We start from the raw sequence: 22,609 nt of genomic DNA on the forward strand, positions 1-22,609 counted from the left end.
TTATGTTTGTATGTTACATTATTTTTTTTATGAAGGTAATAATTATAGTTTTTTTTATAATTGTATACTTAATCATATTTATTGTTTGTCTTTCTACTATACACACACTTGTCAATATTTACTTTAATTTATATTTTATAAAGTAACAGATTAAATTGTCACGTTTTTTATTTTTAATTTCTTTCTATTAAAATTTTAACGATGATGAAGTACGCAACGTTTATATGGTCAACGATTAGAAATCAATTTTTATTTAACACTGAAAATTGTAAAATTGTTTACCTAAAAAAATATTCTTTTATAATTTATTGATTAATAAAAACTACAAGAAATATTTTTTAGGCAAAAAATTATAAAATTTTTCATTTTAAAAAATTATTTCTTTAAAAATTGTTTATCATAAACGTTGCGTATCAACTTCAGCTTCGTAATTTTATCCGCCTTTTCTATTATTAGTATAGAATCGAATGATTGAAATTATTTTCTTTAAAAATTAACTTTAAATTTTATAAATTAAAAGCTATAAATATAATTGATATATGAAAGTTTTCAAAGAAAAAAAAGAAAACAGTAAATCATATTCAATTTGTAGGCACTTTTTTATTCGTCACGCGAGGACTACCTTAATATAAATCAGCATGACAAAATTTATTAGACTAAATTTATATATGAATATACAAGTTTAATTTTAAAATATCAATATAGTATAAGAATTTAGTGTGTCAACGAAGGTTAACTAGTCTGTCAAAAGTGGTGGATTAGGAACATTTAAAACATGACATTTTTTTAATTTAGTAGATAACACTTAGATATATTATTTAAAGGTTTTTTTTTAATTGTTAATTAAGAATATTATTTTAAATATTTTATATATGCTAAAGATTTTGATTAATCGATAAAACTTATTTTTAGATTAGGGGCCATTCATAAATTCAATAAGTTTTCAATTAGTTCTAATAAGTATACTATTCTGAGGCATTTCGAAATTTGTTTTCGAGCTAATCAGTTTTTATCCGAATCTAAATTTTAAACAAAAAATATTATTTACAAATTTGTCCGATTCAATCCGTTTTATTTTGAAGCTGAATTTTAATTCTTTTAAATTGTTATTTCATATTACGAATCAATTCGTTTTATTCCGAAACAAATTCTAATCCTTTTCAATTCTGTTATTTAATTACGAATTAATATGTTTCATTTCTAAACGAGTTTTAATAGTTTTTGAATTATGTTATTTTATTCCGAATCAATTAGTTTCATTCTGCAATTAATTTTATAATCATATTTTGAATCCTGTTATTTTTTAATACGAATCAATTTTTTTAATTGGATTTGAAACGAATTGATTCAAAATAAAAAAAACAAGTTTCAGAAGTATTAAAATTCAGCTTCAAAATGAAACAAAATTGTTTCGGAAAAAATATTTTGTTGAACTTTCACTAAAATCTACATTCTGATAGAAACTGATTATATCGTAAACAAAATTTCGAAACGCCTCATATAATAATACTTATTAAAAATAATAAAAATACAATCCGAAACTCTCGTCCGGATTATAATATAAAACCTCTAAAAAAAGTATATATATATTTTAATCTGTCTTATGGTAAAATTTAATTATTAAATTCATATTTAACGTATAATCTTGACTAATTGAAATTTTCCTCAAGAAATTTCTTTCTGTTTCTTAGCCATTGAATTTAAAATAAATTAGTAATACTTTGCCTATGAAATATATTTCAGTAAAATTTTATGTTTTTAATGAGAGACAAGTTTTTTAATTAAAAAATTTTTAAATTAAAAACAGTTTTTAATTAAACTGTAAAGAAAAATTATTTTAAAAAAACACTCTGTTATAGAAAAATATCTAAAACTTTAGTTACTATTTTCCATGCTTAAATTAATTTTTGTTTAATTCAATATTTGTAAGTATCTATACGTGCATATGAATTTCATTAGAATATATTATACTTGAAATTTTAATTATGTGAAGTAGAAAAGAAAATTTATTATTTCGAATATGGGCTTCCGTTTCCGGTATCAGTATAGTATACACGCGATTTGGAAGGTGTCTTTTGTTTTAAACAATTTTATTAATAGCTGAAGCTGAGGGTTGGAATATAGTAGGTGTGAAAGGTGCAAAAAATTGTGGTGTTTAAGGAAATAGTTTGTTTCAGTAGGTGAAATTGAATAAAAGTGAGTAAAAAGGGAAAGAAAATTGTGAGAGCGTGTGCAGGGTGTAAGTGAGTGAGTCAGGTAAGAATTTTCGGTGGTGGTTCTAGGTGTTTTTGTGTGATTGGGGTGTTGTGAGGGGCATGTAATAAAAAGTGTTTGAGAGTGTGTGTGTGTGATAAAGAGTGTAAAAAGTGAGTTTAGCATAGTATAGGTATAGGTGAGTTTTAGGTTAGGTGGGGGCGGAAATAGAGTGGGGTAGCGGGGAAAGCGGAAAGTTAGAAGGAAGGTAAAGTAGGAAATGTCGTTGGTGAAGAGAACTCCGCCGGATGGCGGGAGAGGGCAGCACAGGGTGGAAATGAAAAACGGCGATGGAAATCAGACCCCGGTGGCGAGGGGGGGAGGCGAAAGCGATGAGTTCGGGACTCCGGGTGGTACACCGAGTGGATCGCGAAGAAATTGGAATTTGCAGGACACGGGGGATGGCTCGACAGCGCTTACCAGAAAGAGAGGCAGAAAGTCGAATTTCGAGAGATTGGGGGTAGGGCAGCAAGGCTCAGCGAAGAAAATGAGGGAGTGGCAGATGAGTCTGGTAAAGGATAAAGGTAATGGTGGTGAGAAGGATGAAGAAATAGAAAGCGAGGGGGAGGAAAGTGAAGATGAAGATAGAGGTAGGGAGGAAAAACGAAAAAAGGAGGAGGAGGAGGGGGTGATGGGATTGATTCGGCAGTTGGGCGAAGAGTCGAATAAGATGATAGAGGAGTTAGGAAAGAAGTTTGATAGAGGATTGGAAGGGATAAAAGGGGAAATAAAGGGAGAAATAGGAGAATTTAAGGGGGTGTGGAAGGATTTTGAAGAAAGATGGAAGGCTGAGAAGGATAGGGTATGGGAAAAGCTGGATGAATTGGAGAGAAGCAATAAGAAAGAAGGGAAGGAAAGAAGAGAGGAAATGAACGTATTGAAAGTAAGAATGGAGGAATTAGAAAGGAAGGAGACAGGAAGGGTGGTAGGGGAAAGTAATAGTAAGGAGGAAGAGTTGGAAGAAAGGATAGATGAATTGAATAGAAGAATGAAGCAGATGGAAAGAGAGAAGAGGAAGGAGAATGTGGTGATCAAAGGGATTAATGCGGATAGAAAGGATGGGAGGCAGGTGGTGGAGGAGTTGTTGAAGGGAATTGGGGCGGAGGTGGATGTGAAGGAGGTGAGAGGGTCGGGAAAGGAGGTGGAAGGAAAACCGAAGGTGTGGGTGGTGAAGCTGGGGAGTGAGGAGCAAAAGAGACAAGTGTTGAGATTAAAAAGTAAATTAAGAGGTAGGGAGGAGAGAATAGAGGAAGATAAGACGTTCGAGGAAAGAAAGATGTGTTGGTTGCTGGAAAACAAGGCATGGGAGGAGAGAAGGAAAGGAAAGGAAGTTAGGATGGGAAGGGATTGCGTATGGATAGAGGGAGAGAGATGGGTGTTCAAAGAGAATTCGTCGGAAGTGGTGAGGGAAGATAGGAACAGGGGTTTTGGAGGGGAAGGGAAAGGAGAGAAATAGAGGGGTTGAAAGTTGTTTTTTGGAATGTTTCGGGGTTAGGTAACAAGGATGACGGTTTTTGGAGAGCTTTAGAGAAATGGGATGTGATAATGTTAATGGAGACTTGGGTAGAAGGGAAGGAGTGGGAGAGAATGAAGAAAAAATTGCCGCGAGGGTTTAAGTGGGAAATGCAAGAAGCGAAAAGGGAGCATGTTAAAGGTAGGAGTTCAGGTGGTATGGTTTCTGGAGTTAGAAGGGGTATCGTAGAGGAGGGAAAGTGGGGGAAGTGGAAAAAAGAGGGGGCCATGGTGAGAACAATAAAAACGGGGAAGGAAAGTGTTACAATTGTTGGTATATATAGAAGAAGAGGAGATAGTAAGGGGTGGAAGATAATGGAAGAATGGATGGAAAAAGGGAGGAAAGAGAAGGTTATAATTGGGGGGGACTTTAATGCGTGGACGGGAGAGTTGGGGGGAGGGGAATGGAACGATGAGGAAGAAAAGTATGTAAGGGAATCCAAACACAAGGAGGTGGATAAGGAAGGTAGGAAAATGTTGGGATTAATGGGGGAAAGAGGATGGGCTATATGTAATGGGAATGTGGTAGGGGATGAAAAGGGGGAATATACATTTATGGGAAAAGGGGATACGGTAATTGACTACGTGATAGCGGAGGAAAAATCAAGGGACTTGATTAAGCGGCTGGTAGTTGGGAGAGAGGCAGATTCGGGGCATTTTCCTATGGAAGTGGAGTTAAGGGGTAAAAAGGATGAAAGGATTCTGAGGAAAAGGGGGATAAAGGAGAGAAGGTTAAGGATGGGAAGATGGGAAGAAGATAGATTAAGGGAATTTAAGGAGAGGATGCAAGGAAAGAAAAGAGAGTTAGAGGGGGAGGGAGGAGTAAACGAAAGATTGGAAAGATTAAAGAAGGTAATGGATGAAGTTATTAAGAGTATGGAAGAAGGGAGAGAAATGGAAAAGAGGAAAAAGGGATGGTGGGATGAAGAATGTGATAAAAGCAGAGAAGAATTAAGGGATTGTGTCAGGGAATGGAGGAAAGGTAGGATGGATAGAAGGGATTATAATAAAAAGCATAAAGAGCACGGGAAATTGATAAAGAGAAAAAGGGAGGAGGGAAAGGAGAGATTTTTAAAGGAGGTAGAAGCTGCAATAAGGGAAGGGAGGGAATGGGAGGTTATCAATAGAGAAAGGAAGAGAAATAAGGGAGTAAGTAGGGAAATTAAGATGGAAGAATGGACTGGATATTTCAAGAGTTTAAGTGGGGGGTCGGACATTAAAGTGAGAGGGGAAGGTAGAATTAAGGGGGAAGGGATGGAGCAGGCAGGAATAACGATGGGGGAGGTGAATGAGGCGATAGGAAGGATGAAAAGAGGTAAAGCGGCAGGGGGTGACGGAATGGAAGCGGAATGTTTGAAGTTTGGGGGGGATTTAGTAGCAGGAGAAATATATAGAGTTGTAAATATGGTGTGGGAAGGACAGGGGTGGCCGGAGGATTGGAAAACGGGGCTGATAGTACCAATTGTAAAAAAGGGGGAGGGGATAAAAATAGAAGAATATAGGGGGGTGACGTTGATGCCGGTAGCATATAAGGTGTACGCGGAAATAGTCAGAAAGAGGCTGGAGGCTAGAGTAGAGGAGTTAGGATGTGTGCCGGATAATCAGACGGGTTTTAGAAGAGGGATGGGAACAATGGATAATATATATGTTTTAAATTATTTAGCGAATAGGAATTTGGGAAAAAAGAAGGGTAAGTTAGTAACGGTGTTTGTAGATTTCAAGGCGGCGTTCCCATCAGTGAACAGGGGAATTTTATGGAAGGTACTAAAGGAAAAAGGAATAGAGCAGGGTTTAATAGAAAGGATTAAAGAGTTTTATGAAGACACAAGGGAGAGAGTTAAGGTGGGGAACAGGTTAGGTAATATTTTTTGGTTAGCAAGGGGGTTAAGACAGGGATGCCCCCTGAGTCCTATTTTGTTCAATTTGTTGATTGCGGACATGGAAGAGAAAATGGAAAGGAAAGGAAAAGGAGGGGTGGTTTTGGGAAAGAAAAGGATTTACACAATGGCGTATGCGGATGATGTGGTGTTGATGGCTGAGGAAGAGAGTGGAATGAAATTAATGTTAAGAGAATTTGAGGAGTATGCAAGAGGAAAGGATCTGTGTGTGAATGTGGATAAGACGAAGGTGTTAAGATTTAGAAAGAGAAGAAGAAAGGATGATCAGGTTTGGATGATGAATGGAAAGGAAGTGGAAGAGGTGAGTGAATTTTGTTATCTGGGTTATTGGTTTAAATGGAATGGACGGCAAGAGTTGCATGTTAGTAGAAAGATTGAGAGAGCAGCAAGAGTGATGGGGCAAGTGTGGGGAATAGGGGAAAGAAGGTTCAAGGATGACTGGAAAAAGAGAGTGTGGTTGTTTGATGTGTTGGTGTGGCCGGTTATGGCGTATGGGGTGGAAGTGTGGGGATGGAAAGAGTATGGTAAAGTGGAGAGAATGCATGAGAGATTTTTAAGATGGACGATGGGGGTTGGGTGGAGCTGTCCAGGCTACATGATAAGGGAGGAATTAGGAAGACAAAAAATGGTGATGAGGCAGAGGAAAAGAGGGATGGGACTGGAGGAGAAGTGGAATCAGGGAAGAGGCAGCGGTTTGGCGCAGGAATGTTGGAGAAGGATTAAAGAAGATGAGAAAAGGGGGAGGAAGAATGTGTCTAGATGGGAATGGGAAAGGATAGAGGCAATAGAGGAAGGAAGGAGAGAGGGAGGAGAAGAGGATTTAATGGAGGGATGGGGGAGGAAAGATAAGCAGGAAAGATGGGAAAGGATAGTAAAGTCGAGATACAATAGGTGGTATAGGATGGTAGTAAGTGATGGGATGCCGAGGTATTTGGTGAGAATGAGTAAGTTTGGGAAATGGAATAGAGTGTGTAGATTCAGAATGGGAGAGGGAATGCGAGAATGCAGGTATTGGATGGAGGACGAGGAGATGGTGTGTAGAGTGTGTGGGTATGAGAGAGAAGATTGGATGCATGTATTAGAGAGATGTGTGGGGGGAATGAGTGAGGAAGAAAAAGGAATAGAAGAGAGAGTGAAATGGATTTTGAGTGAGAATGGTCAAGGAGAGGTATGGATGAGAGAAATGGAAGCGATGAGAAAAGAGAGAATGGAAGGGAGAATATAGGGTTTTAAAGTAATATAATTAAGGGAGGGAATCGTTTTTATTGGGGTTAATTGACGAAGCCAAAAGGGCAAAAGGAAACTGGAAACGGAAGCCCGGCACTGGCGAATATTTAGGTTATTTAGATAAGTTGCGCTTTAGATTTAAGTTTTGTATTTAGGATATAAGTTTCTAATGTATTTGGGTCCTCGAACCCTGCTTAAGGCAGGGAGAGTAAATAAAGAAAAAAAAAAAAATTATTTCGAATATGTTTTTTTTCAAACATTTTTTTTTACAATTTTATCCTTTAAAATTGCCCTATAAATATCAACAATTTCTAATAATAGCCGGCAATTATTGACCTTAACAATCATCGATTAATGAATAATGAAGAGTGAATGCGATGAATTTTTAAAAAATCGTTTACCATTTAAATTTTTTAAACACGCAGTTACTTTAAAATCGTAATAAACAATTTTAAAAATATCCGGGTAGCATGTTTTAAGTAAATCCGTGAAATTTAAAAAAAAAATTCAGACATATTCGAACAGTCATTTTGTTTTTTTTGTATAAAATGACTTTAAATTTTCTCAATCGTATTTAGGGAAGGCCCCAAAAATCCCTAAACAACAAAATTTTAAGTGAATCTAACAAATTTTAAAATTATTTCAAAAATATTTCAAAAATATAATATAAAATAAAATTAAAAAAATCAAAAAAATTTTGAAAAAACTTAATATATTCGTCTAAAGTAAGTAGTTTCCAGTGATTTTAAATATTTGTCCGCCATGTTGCATCCGCCATTTTGAATTTTGAAAAACTGACTCCAGATTCATTTTCAGCGACCCCAAAAACCACCGAGTAAAGAGTTTCAAGCAAATCCGAACGATTTAAAAAAAAAATTCCACCATATTGGATCCGCCATTTTGAATTTTGCAAATCGGACTTCATATTCGTAATCAGCGACCCCGAAAACCCCCAAGTAACGAGTTTCAAGCGAATCGATTGAATTTAAAAAAATGTATCTAAATTAAAACTTTACACACATTTGAGGGTTTTTTTTTTATTTTTAACCCCCATTTTCAACCCCTAAAATAGCTTGTCTGACAAAATAAAAAAATACGTATCAAATATTTTTCGATTCTCTACAAAATGGTCCAAAGCAAAAGTCGATCCCAGTTTTACACTTGGGTAGTGTTACTTGTAAGTAACTAGATTCAAGTAAATTCGGCAAATTTTTGAAATATTGTCATATATTAGATCCACCATTTTGATTTTTATATAAAATGACTTAAAAATTTTGTAACCGTATTTAGCGGACCCAAAAACACCATTGCATAACAAGTTTTAAGTGAATCTAGAATAATTTTTAAATAATTTAGAAGATATTTGTTTTTGTAAAATATATCCCCCCAAAAAATGAGTTTTAAGTGAATCCTATAAATTTTAAAAATATTTTCAGTCATATTGGATCCGCCATTTTGTTTTTTTATATAAAGTGACTGTAAATTTTCCTAATTGTATTTAGCGGACGCAAAAATATCATTCGTAACTAATTATAAGTAAATTTAATATATATTTTAAAAATATTCTGACATATTGAATCGGCCATTTTGATTTTCGTAAGAAATAACTTGAAAATCGTATTCAGAAAACTTAAAAATCTCGAAGTAATGAGTTTTAAATGAATCCAGTTAATTTTAAAAATATTTTTAAACATACTTCATACGACATTTTGTTTTTCGTTGAAAATGAATTCAAATTTTTTGAATCGTATTTAGCGTATCCAAAAATCGTTTATAACAAGTTTTGAATGAATCTAACAAATTTTTGAAAATATTTTCTGAAATATTGAATTTACTATTTTGATTTTTTTTAAACTATCTTCAAAATTGTATCCTTAGAATTTGTTTTCTCTCGACTTTTTTTTTTATTACTTTCTCAAGGTAAAAAAATTATTTTCCAAAAGGTTTCATCGGGTTCTCCCGTCTTGATGGCAAAGAATAAAAAACTTATTTATTTTCAAAATAGAGAAAATTCAAAGTTTCTTCAAATCGTATAAAAGAAACTACAAAAAAAATTTGAAAAGAAAAAAATTTCATGTGAATATTTTACTTAACCCTTTCGTGCCCCCGGGCAACCTAGCTTATAGATTTTGTTGAAACTCGTCACTCGGGGGTTTTTGGGGTCGCTGATTTCGAATTTGAAGTCAGATTTTGAAAATTCAAAATGGCGGATCCAATATGGCGGACAAATTTTCAAAATTTTATCTGTTCCCCTTAAAACTCATCACTCGGGGGTTTTTGGGGTCGCTGATTACGAATCTGAAGTCAGATTTTCAAAATTCAAAATGGCGGATCCAATATGGCGGACAAATTTTCAAAATTTTATCTGTTCCCCTTAAAACTCATCACTCGGGGGTTTTTGGGGTCGCTGATTTCGAATTTGAAGTCAGATTTCGAAAATTCAAAATGGCGGATCCAATATGGCGGACAAATTTTCAAAATTTTATCTGTTCCCCTTAAAACTCATCACTTGGGGGTTTTTGGGGTCGCTGATTACGAATCTGAAGTCAGATTTTCAAAAATCAAAATGGCGGATCCAATATGGCGGACTAATTTTCAAAATTTCACCGGTTTCCATTCAAACTTATCACTCGGGGGTTTTTGGGGTCGCTGATTACGAATCTGAAGTCAGATTTTCAAAATTCAAAATGGCCGATCTAATATGGCGGACTAATTTTCAAAATTTCACCGGTTTCACTTAAAACTTATCACTCGGGGGTTTTTGGGGTCGCTGATTACGAATCTGCAGTCAGATTTTCAAAATTCTAAATGACGGATCGAGTTTGTTCAAAAAATTTTTAGAAATTTTTAAATTTTTCTCACTTTCAAATCAATTGTTTGCAGCGGTGACGGTCTTCCACACCACCTAAGAGGTTCCGAATAAGGCGCGTTAGGTTTTTTTTTTTACAGTAAACCTTCGCCAAGAACCCTATTTTAACAAGGTGGATGAATTTCATTATCATGTGAGTCTCGCGAATTTTCAAATTCGATGTAAGCTTTACATATAACAAAATACAAAAAATTGTTCAATTAATATAAAAGAAATTAATTAAATATAATTTTCAGATGGTGATTAAAATAAAATTATTAATTTCAATATAATTAGTTTAATAAAATAATAATTTTAATAACCCCCGAGTGATGAGTTTTAAGGGAAATCGGTGAAATTTTGAAATTTATTCCTCCATATTGGATCCGCCATTTTGAATTTTGAAAATCTGACTTCAGATTCGTAATCAGCGACCCCAAAAACCCCCGAGTGACGAATTTGAAGAGAACAGATAAAATTTTGGATATTCGACCGCCATATTGGATCCGCCATTTTGCATTTTGAAAATCTGACTCCAGTTTCGTAATCAGCGACCTCGAAAATATTAAGAGTCAATGTGTTGTTAAAAACGGATGAAGCCTAAATGAATGACTTAACATTATTGATATATAACTTTTGTTAATTTTTTATCAATGTTGTACCTATTGTTTAAAATAATTATAACTGTATTATACTGTTTTCTATTTTTTAACATATAGTAATAACGATTGTCAATAAAACTATCCATTGGATTTACTGATTGGGTTAAATTTGTAAGAGTTATATCAAATTTTGTAAGTGGTACATATATGTACCGGAGGCACGAAAGGGTTAACTTTTCAAGAGGAAAATTTTTTCTTTTCAGATTTATTTTTTGTAGTTTCTTGTATACGATTTGAAGAAAATTTGAATTTTCCTATTTTGAAAATAAATAAATTTTTTATTCTTTCCCAAGACGCGAGATCTCGATAAAACCTTTTGGAAAATAATTTTTTTACCTTGAGAAAGTAATAAAAAAAAAAGTCGAGTGAAAAAAAAAATGCTGAGGTTTTTGAGAAAATTTTGATTTTTACCAGGTAGAAAAATTAACATTACTAACGTTACTAACATTACTAATATTACTAACGTTACTAACGTTAGTACCTATAAAAAAATTAAGAAAATGTTTCTAAATTGTATTTTTGCAGAAACTTGTCGAAAATCGACCACCAGGAAGTATTTAATGTTCTTTCCCGCACTTTTTATAATTTTCATTTCTATTATCACTTCCACTTCTTTATTTTCATTACCGTTTCTCATTCGCACTTCCATTCCCACTTCCACTCTTTCTAATTCTCATTTCCACTTTCACTTTTTTATTTTCATTACCACTTCCACTTTTTTTAATTTTTATTCCCACTTTCCTTTTTCTAATTTTCATTCCCACTTCTACTCCCATTTTTTCCACTTCTAATTTTCATTATAGCTGTTGCCATTTTGACTAAAACTATTTCTAATTACCATTTACGCAACCATTTCCACTTTTTTTAATTACCTTGGATGGAAATTAGAAAAAGTGAAAGTGATAATGAAAATTTAAAAAATTAGGAATGGAAGTAGGAGTGAAAATATAAAAAAGTTGTAATGAAAATAAAAAATTGGAAGATGAAATGGGAATGAAAATCGGAACAAGTGAAAGTGAAAGTGTGAATGAGAATTAGAAAAAGTGGTAGTGGCAATGAATATAAAAAACTGGAAGTGGAAATAGGAATGGGAATGAAAATTAGAAAAAGTGGAAGTGGCAATGAATATAAAAAAGTGGAAGTGGAAATGGGAATGAAAATTAGAAAAAGTGGAAGTGAAGTGGGAATGAGAATTAGAAAGAGTAGAAGTGAGAATGGACGTGCGAATGAGAATTAGAAAAAGTAGAAGTGGAAATGGGAATGAAAATTATAAAAAGTTTAAGTGGAAGTGTAAGTGAAAGTGAAAGTGGTAATGGGAAAGTAGTGGCAAAGTTTCTGTGAAAATATATTTTAGAAACTCTTAGAAGTACAAGTGGGAATGAAAATTAGAAAAAGGGAAGTGGGAATAAAAATTAGAAAAAGTGGAAGTGGTAATGAAAATAAAAAAGTGGAAGTGAAAGTGGAAATGAGAATTAGAAAGAGTGGAAGTGGGAATGGAAGTGCGAATGAGAATTAGAAAAAGTAGAAGTGGAAATGGGAATGAAAATTATAAAAAGTTTAAGTGGAAGTGAAAGTGGTAATGGGAAAGTAGTGCAAAGTTTCTGTGAAAATATATTTTAAAAACTCTTAATTTTTTTATAGGTACTAACGTTAGTAACATTAGTAATGTTAGTAACATAAGTAACGTTAGTAACGTTAATTTTTTCACCTTGTTAAAGAACGTTTAAGCCAAAATGAGGGACACAACAGCAGGACTTGTAAAAAAAGGTATTTATTTTGCAGAATAAAATGTAATTTTTTAGGTTAATATTAAAAATTTATAATTATTAATGTTTGAAGCTAATTTATTATTCTTTTGTATCGAATTAGATGTATCAAAAAACTTAGAAAATTACTAAGAATATGTCAAACTAATATATTAAAATATAAAGAATATTCAAAAGCTACATATATTCAATTAATTTGAGCTCGAAAAAATGCTCAGGTTTACTGGACCCATGGTGCCAATTAAGGCTTGAGGGGTTACATGGGTCAAAACTGTTAGAAAAAGTATGTTTTAAAAAAAATGATTTTCTTCATATAGTAAATCATTTTTTTCTTTTAACATTTTGGTTTCTTAAAGTACACTATAATATAAATAATTCATAAAATTTTTAAAAAAAAAATATTCAAAAACAGGGCCGTTGCAACAGTTCCTTTGAGGCCCCTTCCGAAAAAATTGATTTTGCGGTGGTCACGATATTTTTGGACTGCTTCATTCAAAATCAAAAATCAAAATATTTTCTGTTAGTGGGTGAGTATGGCTCGTGATTAAACGAAGGGTTTTGTTTTCTGTTGATTGGAATAGATTTTTCACGGTCTAAATGGTCCTAAAAGTTGTACATTTTGATATAAAATGCTGTCAAAAATTCAAATTTAATTCTTTTCAAAAACCCTTCGTTCAATCACGAGCCATACTCACCCACTAACAGAAAATATTTTGGTTTTTGATTTTGAATGAAGCAGTCCAAAAATATCGTCACCACCGCAAAATCAATTTTTTCAGAAGGGGCCTCAAAGAAACTATTGCTACGGCCCTGTTTTTGGAATATTTTTTTTCAAAAATTTTATGAATTATATTATAGTGTATTTTAAGAAACCAAAATGTGAAATGTTAAAATTTTGACCGGCATTGATAGCTGAGGGAAAAAAAACATCTTTTCATATATATAAGTTGGTATAGTGAAAGTAAAAAATGAAAAAAATTTTGATAAAATTATCTCACCAAGAATCACTCCAAGGAGGACTCCTGACAAGGTAACCAATAACAATAGGTTTTCCCGTATCCATTGGGTGGTATCTGCCGTCACCTTTCGGGGACCCTGCGAGGCGGAGACATCCTGACCACCCATCTTGGCGAAAAGGTACTCAGAGAACCTGGAGGACGACTTGTCCTCCATCTCTTCACCAGACGCCCTGGCGGAAGTCGAGGATCCCACGGATCCTGGCTCCCCTTCTCCCGTTTTTTTCCGGCGTACTGCTGGGCCCCGGCAGAACCACGATGACGAGAGGTTGCCGTTTTGGGGATCTTGTTGTAAATCCGCACGAAATGACCAATCACGACCACCCACCAGGCGTCGGAGAAGCCTCACGGCCTTCCACGATCCTATTGACTCGATCGTCGTACCGGTTTATCGATCTCCTTACTGAATTCAACACAAGGGACTTTATAGTCCCAAATAAATTTTAAAATTTCTTTGTTTAGAGATAAGAAAAAAAAAATTTTTTTCTCCTAAAACCACTCCCTTGGGAAAAAATTTATCTCAACAACTTTTTAATCCCCCTTTTTTTTTTTTGTCACCAAGCTAGAAAAAAATATATATATGTTTTTCAAAATCTCTTTTTCACTTTTCAATGGTTTTCTTTTCTCATTTATGAGATGATGCAAATTCTGCCCAGGTAATACAATTCACCAACCGGTCGAAGCACTTCACACCGGTGAGAGTTTCGTTGCGCAGGGTCAGTTACCCCTGTGGAATCTTGTAACAAGTTGTGTTTTTCTTGTTTGTGCAAATATATTCTGATGCACACAATACTTTTTATTAAATGCTATTTATTTTTGTCAAAAAGTGCTTCTTTTTGTTGTTTTTTTTTTTTAATGAAAAGATGAGTCAAATTTTTTGTTTGCAAAAAAAAAAATTTATGATGATGTGTGTATGAAGGGTTGCGCGCGACGTGAACCTCGCAAAGGATGAGCCCTGACTGGCCATCAAGTGTCGGCCATTGCCGTATTGATTGGCAAAAGCTGGCTCTGGCTCACTCTCAGATTTCAAGAAAGTTCTCTCGCATGCGCCAACCCTAACTAACTCGGTCGCTATCGCAGGAGAAAGAGGATTCCCAAGGTGTATATATATGTGTATATATAGTGTACCACGCATAGCATTCAAACGGGAGTCGCTCGATATCACTGATATCACAAGGACGAATCGACGATTCGTATATATATATATATAGCGAAACAGGAAATGGCAACCTGCTTTTAGAGAGATAGGACAAGTACATCAAGGGTAGAATAATATTATTCCTAAAAGTTTGCAAAAGATATACAATCGTTTTTAGATAAACAAGACAAATTTTCTTTATTCAGAACAAAATTACCCATTGTTGGTACTGATGATATTTTTTTTCTTCCACTTTTAAAATTTTCAAAAATTTTATCTTCTTCGTTACTGATCTTTTGTTCCTAAATCGAAAGTTAAAATAATTGTTGATTTTTTATGACACTTGGTTATTATTGGATTTACAATTTCGAATTTTGAAAATCTGGCATCAGATTTCTAATCAGCGACCCCAGATGCCAAGTGTAATAAAAAAAAAAGAAAAAATTTTACAGGCACACAAAAAAAATTTAAGTTCTAAACTCGAGGCCAAACCAAGACAACTTTTTTTTTTTTTTTTTGGGTCGCTGAAACCGAATTTTAAGCCTGTTTAATACCATCACGTCAGGTATTTGACATAACCTCAAAAAACCTCAAAATTTTGATATCAAGAAAAATTCTCAGTTACAAATCTCATCATATCTATTTTATCATTTTGGGGTCCCTGAAGCCGAATCTGAAGTCTACTTAACCCAACCACGTTAGGTTTTTGACATAACCTTAAAAAAATTCCAAAACCCACATAGCACGGCTTCTTACTGTGACGTTACTGTCAGGATATCTGTAGGGTTTGTAAGGTTACCGTGTAAGCCTACAGCAAACTTGAGGTTAACTTAAAACTTCCGCCTTACAGTAAGCTTACACAGTAAAGCTAAGGTAAGCTCACACAGTAAAGTCGTGGTAAGTTTACGTGGTAAGGTTGTTGTAAGCTTACACGATAAGGTTGCTGTCAGCTTCTTTTAACATTACTGTAAGGTTGATGTAAGGTTACCGTAAGGTTACTGTAAACATAGAATGTTGTTAATAAATAAATTTTATTAATATTTAAGCGCAGTAGTTTTCTATGGAACATATGACTGCGCAGTAAATTTTATTTTTATTATAATGTAATTATTTTTAATATATTTTCATATTACTTTATGTTCACAGTAACATTACAGCAACCTTACAGTAACCTTACGGGAAGCTTACAACAACCTTACCGTGTAAGCTTACCACAACCTTGCCATGTAAACTTACCACGACCTTCCTGTGTAAGCTTACCTTAGCTTTACTGTGTAAGCATGCTGTAAGGCGAAAGTTTTATGATTACCTCAAGTTTACTGCAGGCTTACACACGGTAACCTTACAAACCCTACAGATATCCTTATCGTAACTTTACAGCAAGAAATTGTGCTATGTGGGAAATTTGAACCCAAAATTTTGAAACCAAGAAAAATTCTAATTTTATAATTCTTTTCATGACTACGTTATGTTTTTGGAGTAGCTAAAGCTGAATCTGATGTCTACTTAACCTTATCACGTCAGGATTTTAAAATAACCTCTAATAAACCCAAAAAATTTGAAATCAAGGAAAATTCTTAATTATAAGCCTTACTATTACTACTTTGTGTTTTTGGGGTCGCTAAAGCTGAATCTGAAGTTTATTTAACTACATCACATCAGACTTTTGAAATAACCTCAAAAGAAACCCAAAATTTGAAAAAGCCTGTTCTTTTTTCCTAAAATCCATTACATTGAATTGTTAAAGCATCAGCTACCCCAAAAACTTAAAATAGTCATGGAATGCCTTATCTTTACATCAAAATTTTTCTTGATTTCAAAATTTTGGGGTTAAATGTTTGGAATTTTTTCGAGGTTATGTCAAAAGCCTGACGTGATGGGGTTAAATAGACTTCAGATTCGACTTTAGCGGCCCCAAAAACATAAAGTAGAAAATATAAACATAAAATATGAGGCGCATGGCGCCTCCATCGCAGGGTTTCGTGGCCAATATTAATATTACCATCGCTAAGCAAAAAAATCCTTAGCAACGGTTGTCATGGAAACGGTTGCTATGGAAATGGTTGCTATGTAAACGGTTGTCATGGAAATAGTTGCTATGGCAACAGTACGAATGTACTACGGACGGACGCTTTCGGACCTGGGCCACGAAATCAAATTACCAATCTCACACATTAAATTTGTGATCAGCGACCTCGAAAACCCTTTAAAAGTTATTGCATTAGTTCATACCTATTCCCACCCCCACAGCATTGAAACTTTCCTAAAGATTTATTTGAAATGTTCGGAACATTTAATTGCAATGTTTAGTGAAAATTGTGTAAAGATTTAAATGTCCCGATTAAATAAATGCGTTTAGTGTAAAACTTTCCTGAACATTTAAATGAAATAATTATAATTATAATTAGGCGAAAATTTCATTTAAATGTACAGTAAAGTTTCGCGCTAAACATTTATTCAAGTGGTACATTTAAATCTTTACACAATTTTCACTAAACATTGCAATTAAATATTCCGAACATTTCAAATAAATCTTTAGGAAAGTTTCGGTGCTGTGGGGGCAATTTTGCTCTAAATGACACAGTTTAAATTTTTTTTTTATTTCTAACTTATATTCTATTTAAGAAAATTAAATATTCAGTATGTTAAGAATAATTTTGAAAAATATCGCACACAGGGGGATTGAATCTAGGACCCTTGGAACACGAGCCGTGTTCTCTAACCACACAGCGGCATTGACTTAGAGATTTTTTTATATCTGTAACACTTCTTATTTATAATATTAACTACATATCTTCTATTAGTGATAACAAAATAACTACATTATCTTTAAATAATTACATCTAATAATAATTTACAATTTCTTTATATAATTTTTTTTTATTTAAATCATAAAATAAATTTTTTCAAATTGTGAATTAATTAATAAAATAATTACAAATGAGTAGGTAATTACATATAGTTACATCTTTGAAGTTCGGAATTTTATTTCAAATAGCGTGATATTTTATAGAAAGTTTGCAGTAACTTTGTTAAACGTTAGAAAAAGTTAAAAAAAAATTTACCTTTGCCAAAAAATATTTAGTCTATTTGCCAAAAAAATTGAATGATAAACTTGTTTAAAGTTTTTGTAGTAAATGACTCAATTTCAACTTTACACTATTATCAATAATTAATTTATTCGTCCCTGCATAAAATTATAACTACCACCCGTGCAGAAAGTTTGACTGGGCACGGAGTGACCAGGGCCAGATTTGGCAACCTGATCTGGGCCCGATCGAAATGAAACATGGAACACGACCGGGGGGCCATGCCAATTTGCCCAATCTGGAATCCTGGTCGGGACCCGACCAGGGCCATGGTAATTTGCCCGACCTTATAGTAATTGTAATTTTCAATGAATTATAATTATTAATCTCTATGTGTAGAAATTTTGCCAGGACCCAAATCGGGGCCGGATCAGACTACCCTATTAGGAAATGAAACGACGCGCCTGATGTGGCCCTGATTAGGAAATCCACATTTTCTGGTCAACCTGATTTGGCCCTGATCAGGGGTGGCGTTTCATTCCCTACTAGGGCGCTGATAGGGCAATTTCTACACGGATAATTGATAAGTAAAACAATAAAATTAATCAATATTATTTTATTTTATGAATCTGCATTTAAAAAAACACCTTATAAAATAAAAAGAAAATAAAAGTTGAAAAAAATTATTTGAATAATTGTTTCGTTCACTCTCTAATTCTGAATTAATAAAAATGTTTACTAATTTAAATTAGTGACTCACTTTTTTGCTTATGAATTAAAAAATTAAAATTAAAATTTAATTAAAATTAAAATTTTACTAATTATTAGTAACTTTTATTAACAATTAGTAAAATTTAAGAGAGACTTACTTTTTGCTTTAGAATTAGTTAAATTTTACTAATTGTTAGTAAAAGTTACTAATAATTAGTAAAATTTTACTAATTCATAAGCAAAAAGTGAGTCACTAATTCTAATTAGTAAACATTTTTACTAATTCAGATTTAGAGTAAAAAATGTCATAAAATGTTATAAATATATTTTCAATAGTTTTTTTTTTAAATTTAAATATGGCAACTAGGCCTGTCCCTGTTCGGGCCTATAGTAATTTACTAACCTGGGGCCAGAACAGGAAATTGGATCGGGGCCAGGACGGTAATCGGGACGAAAAGTGTCAATTTCTGCACAGGTAAAAATTACTTATTATTTTCTCATTTTTCTTATTAATTAATTAATTCGTAATTCATTAATTATGAATCAGGCATCAGATTTTTGAAATTAAAAATGGCGGATCCAATATGTCGAACATTTTTATAAATTTATCGAATTCGCTTAAAACTCATTAACTAGACGTTTTCAGGGTTCTTGATTATATAAATTTGACGTCTGATATTCATAATCACCTACCCAAAAAATTAATATGAGTAATTAGTTACAAGGAAATTTGGCAAAATTAAAACGACCCCATTTTGGATCCGCCATTTTGAATTTCGAAAATATATCTTATTGTGTAATAAAAAATATAAAAAAATTTCTTTATATTAATTAATATAGTTTTTAATTAAATATAGTCAGTTTATTTCAACAATTTTTAAATTATCCGTCATTATCCTAAAAAACCTAAAAATTTTGTTGTTTTTTAATCTACGAAATTTTTTATTTTTATCTTTGTTGCTTTTTCTATCTATATAATAGTTGCGACAAAAAAAAATTGTTATATTATCCATTTTTTTTCTTATACTTATAAATAGTTACTATTCCTATTTTTTATTAACAAACTATTCACTTTTATTTGGTAAAACAAAACACAAACTGGTGTAGAATGAAAATCGAGGGTATGTTGATGATAGAATGCACAAAAATGCAAATGATATTTGTAGAGCATGAACTAAATATTCGAGGACAAAGGTACAGTTGAGTATCATTATAGGTGCTATCCATCATATTTTACTCTTGTTACTGAAAATGTGGTCCAATCGATGTATATTGTATAATCTACGAGTTCAACAGTCGATAAAAGTAGGTCACCCGCTCCAAATATCTCAAGGACAAGCAAAATCGATAAGATTTTATCAACCCCATCTTTTCTGATAATAGTACCACTATTTCTGGATAGATGGAAACATTTTCTACTCTTTCTCTCTCTCTCTTTGGTATTAGGATTATACACTATGCACAGTACATAGTGAATAACGAAATTTTTTTTCAAAATTTTTTTTTTTTTTTTTGTGAATATTAATTGTTTATTCACTTCACGGAAAATTATCATTTAAATTTTTTTTTGCCCGAAACATTTTTTTCGAAATCTATATGAAAAATAAAATACGTATTTTTTTATTTAATAAAAATTAAGGAAGTTATGATTTTTTGAAATTTAACGTCATTAAAGGCAATGTATTTTTGAAACATTTTTTTATCTATTGTACTAATGAATAAATAATTATGCTGTCTATGAAATTTGTTCACTTTTTCCCAAATTTTTCAAATATGTGCTCAAAAATAACGTACTTACTACGGAAGCAATAAAAAATTTGAAATTAAATTTAAAAAGTTATAGTTTTCTCAAAGATGGAAACTTTCGATTTTTAATTTTTTTTTTGCACTGCAATCAATGATAATTTCAAAGAATCATAACTTCCTTCATTTTTATCAAATAAAAAAATACGTATTTTATTTTTCATATAGATTTCGAAAAAATGTTTCGGGTAAAAAAAAATTTTTGAATAATAATTTCCAGTGGAATGCTCCATATAGAGGTAGTTTTCATTTTTAATGTTAATTTTTATGTTAATGTATAGTTCAAAAAATACTAGATTACAACACTATAAAATAAACTTTAAATTACCTAATTGAAAAATATAAATAAAAAGTTAATCAAATTCCAAAACAAATTAAGATACACTGAGAAAAATATTTAGTCAGAGCAAACAAAATTTGGTTGGGCCAACAAAAATATTTTGTTGGTATTTAAGCAATCAAACTATTTGTTTGAGTCAACCAAAATATTTGGTTGAGTGTTTTTTCTTGGCATAACAAAAATGTTTGGTTTAGCCCAACCAAATTTTTTTTGTTAGGTCAACAAAAATGTTTGGTTGATCAAACAAACAGTTTTTTTTTGTAAAATTAAAAATTTTATTCTACCTTATTTCTTTTCTTTTTATCTCTTTTATTTATTTCATTATTTATTTATTATCAATTTGACATTGAATTTATATTTATCCAATTGAAATATTTGTGGAATTTGAAAAATCTCATCTCCGCCTGGGATCGAACCTCTGTTTTAAAACTAAAGGTCGGGAGTTCTGACCATTGGACTACCCATCCTTGTGAGAGATTTAAGCCAACAGTTCTCTTAAGCTATAAACTGAGAGCGAATCAAATTATTTGGTTGTCGCACACGGAGAAAATTTATTCTTTAACGATTACAGAACTGGTACAGTACTGCTCGGACGAAATGCCATAAACATTAAAAATTAAATAAAAGTATATATTAATAAATACAGGTTTAGAAGTGAAAAAACATATGAGCGTAGCCTTATTCATTACAGATCAGTCTTGTAAAATAAGGAAGACCTGGCATGACTCTGGCGACGCTTGCGACTGCGCGGAGCGAGCGTGCCATTCACAGACAGTTCTGTAATTTTTGCAGCTCCAAACATTAATTCGTTCGGAAGCAAAAAAAAAATATATATATATATTCTCTACGAATTTACTCACGTATAACCGGTATCGTAGTCACCTTCGTTCGAGTATTGTTTTCACTCACACTGCACACACATATATATTTTCAATACGCTCGCTTGTATATATAATCCTAACCTAAACTAACACAGTATTAATACGCACGCACTATTACAACCGCGATACAAAGTATATTTCGAACTGCTCTTATATACTAACTTCAGAAATTCTTTTGCGCTTGTAAGAAACTTTATAAATAATCAAAACTTTATTTATTTAACAAAAATTAACCTTTCACTGTTATTATCTTTCTTATGATTACCAAGGTCAATTTTTATATAGCAAGAAAGTAGTATTTTACTTATATTTTTAAAATAAACTAATTCATTTTATTACAAATTTTAATTAAAGCAATTGTTTTTGATATTTATATTTTCTAATAAATAATATTATAATATATTTAAATATATTATCTATATATAAGAATACTATATATGTTTATAAATTAATTAATTAAACTTATATTTTTCATTAAATAAAAATATTAAATATATATCAAAATTTACGATAGACGCGATCAGCTCGTGACGTCACGACACGTCACTGCTCACAGCGCTACAAGCCTACTACAAGCCAGTTATGTAATCGTTTCAAGTCTAAACAACACTGGTTGCAAAACGAAAAATCGGATCTCGATTACAAGAGCGCTTATGACAATTTACAGATACGTTCTGTAATTTAAGCAGGTCTATTTTTAAAAATATTAGAACTGCTTTGTAACCATCACAAAAGTGGTCACTTCGTCCGAGCAGTACGGTGCAGTTCTGTAATCGTTACAGAATAAATTTTCTCCGTGCAACCTAATTTTGATTAGGACAACAAACGATCATTTGGTTTTTTAGACCAAACTATTTTGTTGTGTTAACCAAATTATTTTGTTGCCGTAATCAAATTTTGGTTGGAATTTAAAAATGTTCAACCAAATAATTTTGTTGGCCTAACAAAGTGTTTGGTTGAGATAACTCTGCGACTTTGTTTCAGCCAACCAAAATTTGATTACAAGAACCAAAATTGCCTAATCAAACAATTTTGTTGCAAACACTAAATTTTTTTCTCAGTGTATTAAGGTCATGTGATTTTCGTCATTTCCTCCAATATAAAATTTTTTAAAATAAATTTTTTGAGTAAATATTAATTAATACTTTAATACAACGATTTTACTATTTTTGAGTTTTTCACAAAATTTTAGCTTAATCTATCAAATATTTAGCAACAAATAATTCTTCAACGAACATTTACAATGTAAAATCACAACAATCACATGATCTTAAAAAACAAATTCTTTTTTAATTTTTATAAACAATTAAAGATTCATGTAACATAACATTATATATAGTTGTAAAACTTCTTTGTCATAATAAAATAAATATATAAGCTTAAATTTTAATTTCCTAAAAAAAATGACTTTGAAATCTTTTCATCTCTCGTTAAATTTCAATCAAATGATTGCATTGCCTTTAGCTAGTGTGAGCGAGAGAAACGTGAGAAATTGGAGTTGGAAATTTCAAACCATGAAAACGGT

The 22,609-nt window shown here is 32.3% G+C and overlaps 1 protein-coding gene across 2 annotated transcripts in view; it reads right to left on the minus strand.

Moving 5' to 3' along the window:
* The window catches only part of LOC127276835 (excitatory amino acid transporter), a 55,130-nt gene extending 40,961 nt beyond the window's left edge, over positions 1-14,169 (minus strand). Inside the window, exon 1 of one of the 2 annotated variants that reach the window (XM_051297509.1) lies at positions 13,165-14,169. In XM_051297509.1, coding sequence (XP_051153466.1) covers positions 13,165-13,339 — 175 coding nt within the window. In that variant the 5' untranslated portion in view covers positions 13,340-14,169. The remainder of the gene's footprint in view (positions 1-13,164) is intronic. The other variant, XM_051297518.1, reaches the window with a different exon arrangement.
* Between the last annotated feature and the right edge of the window lie 8,440 nt (positions 14,170-22,609).

Source organism: Leptopilina boulardi, unplaced genomic scaffold (assembly GCF_019393585.1).
Source record: "Leptopilina boulardi isolate dan_hultmark-lab unplaced genomic scaffold, ZJU_Lbou_2.1 LbouV2_103, whole genome shotgun sequence".
Classification (NCBI taxonomy): domain Eukaryota; kingdom Metazoa; phylum Arthropoda; class Insecta; order Hymenoptera; family Figitidae; genus Leptopilina; species Leptopilina boulardi.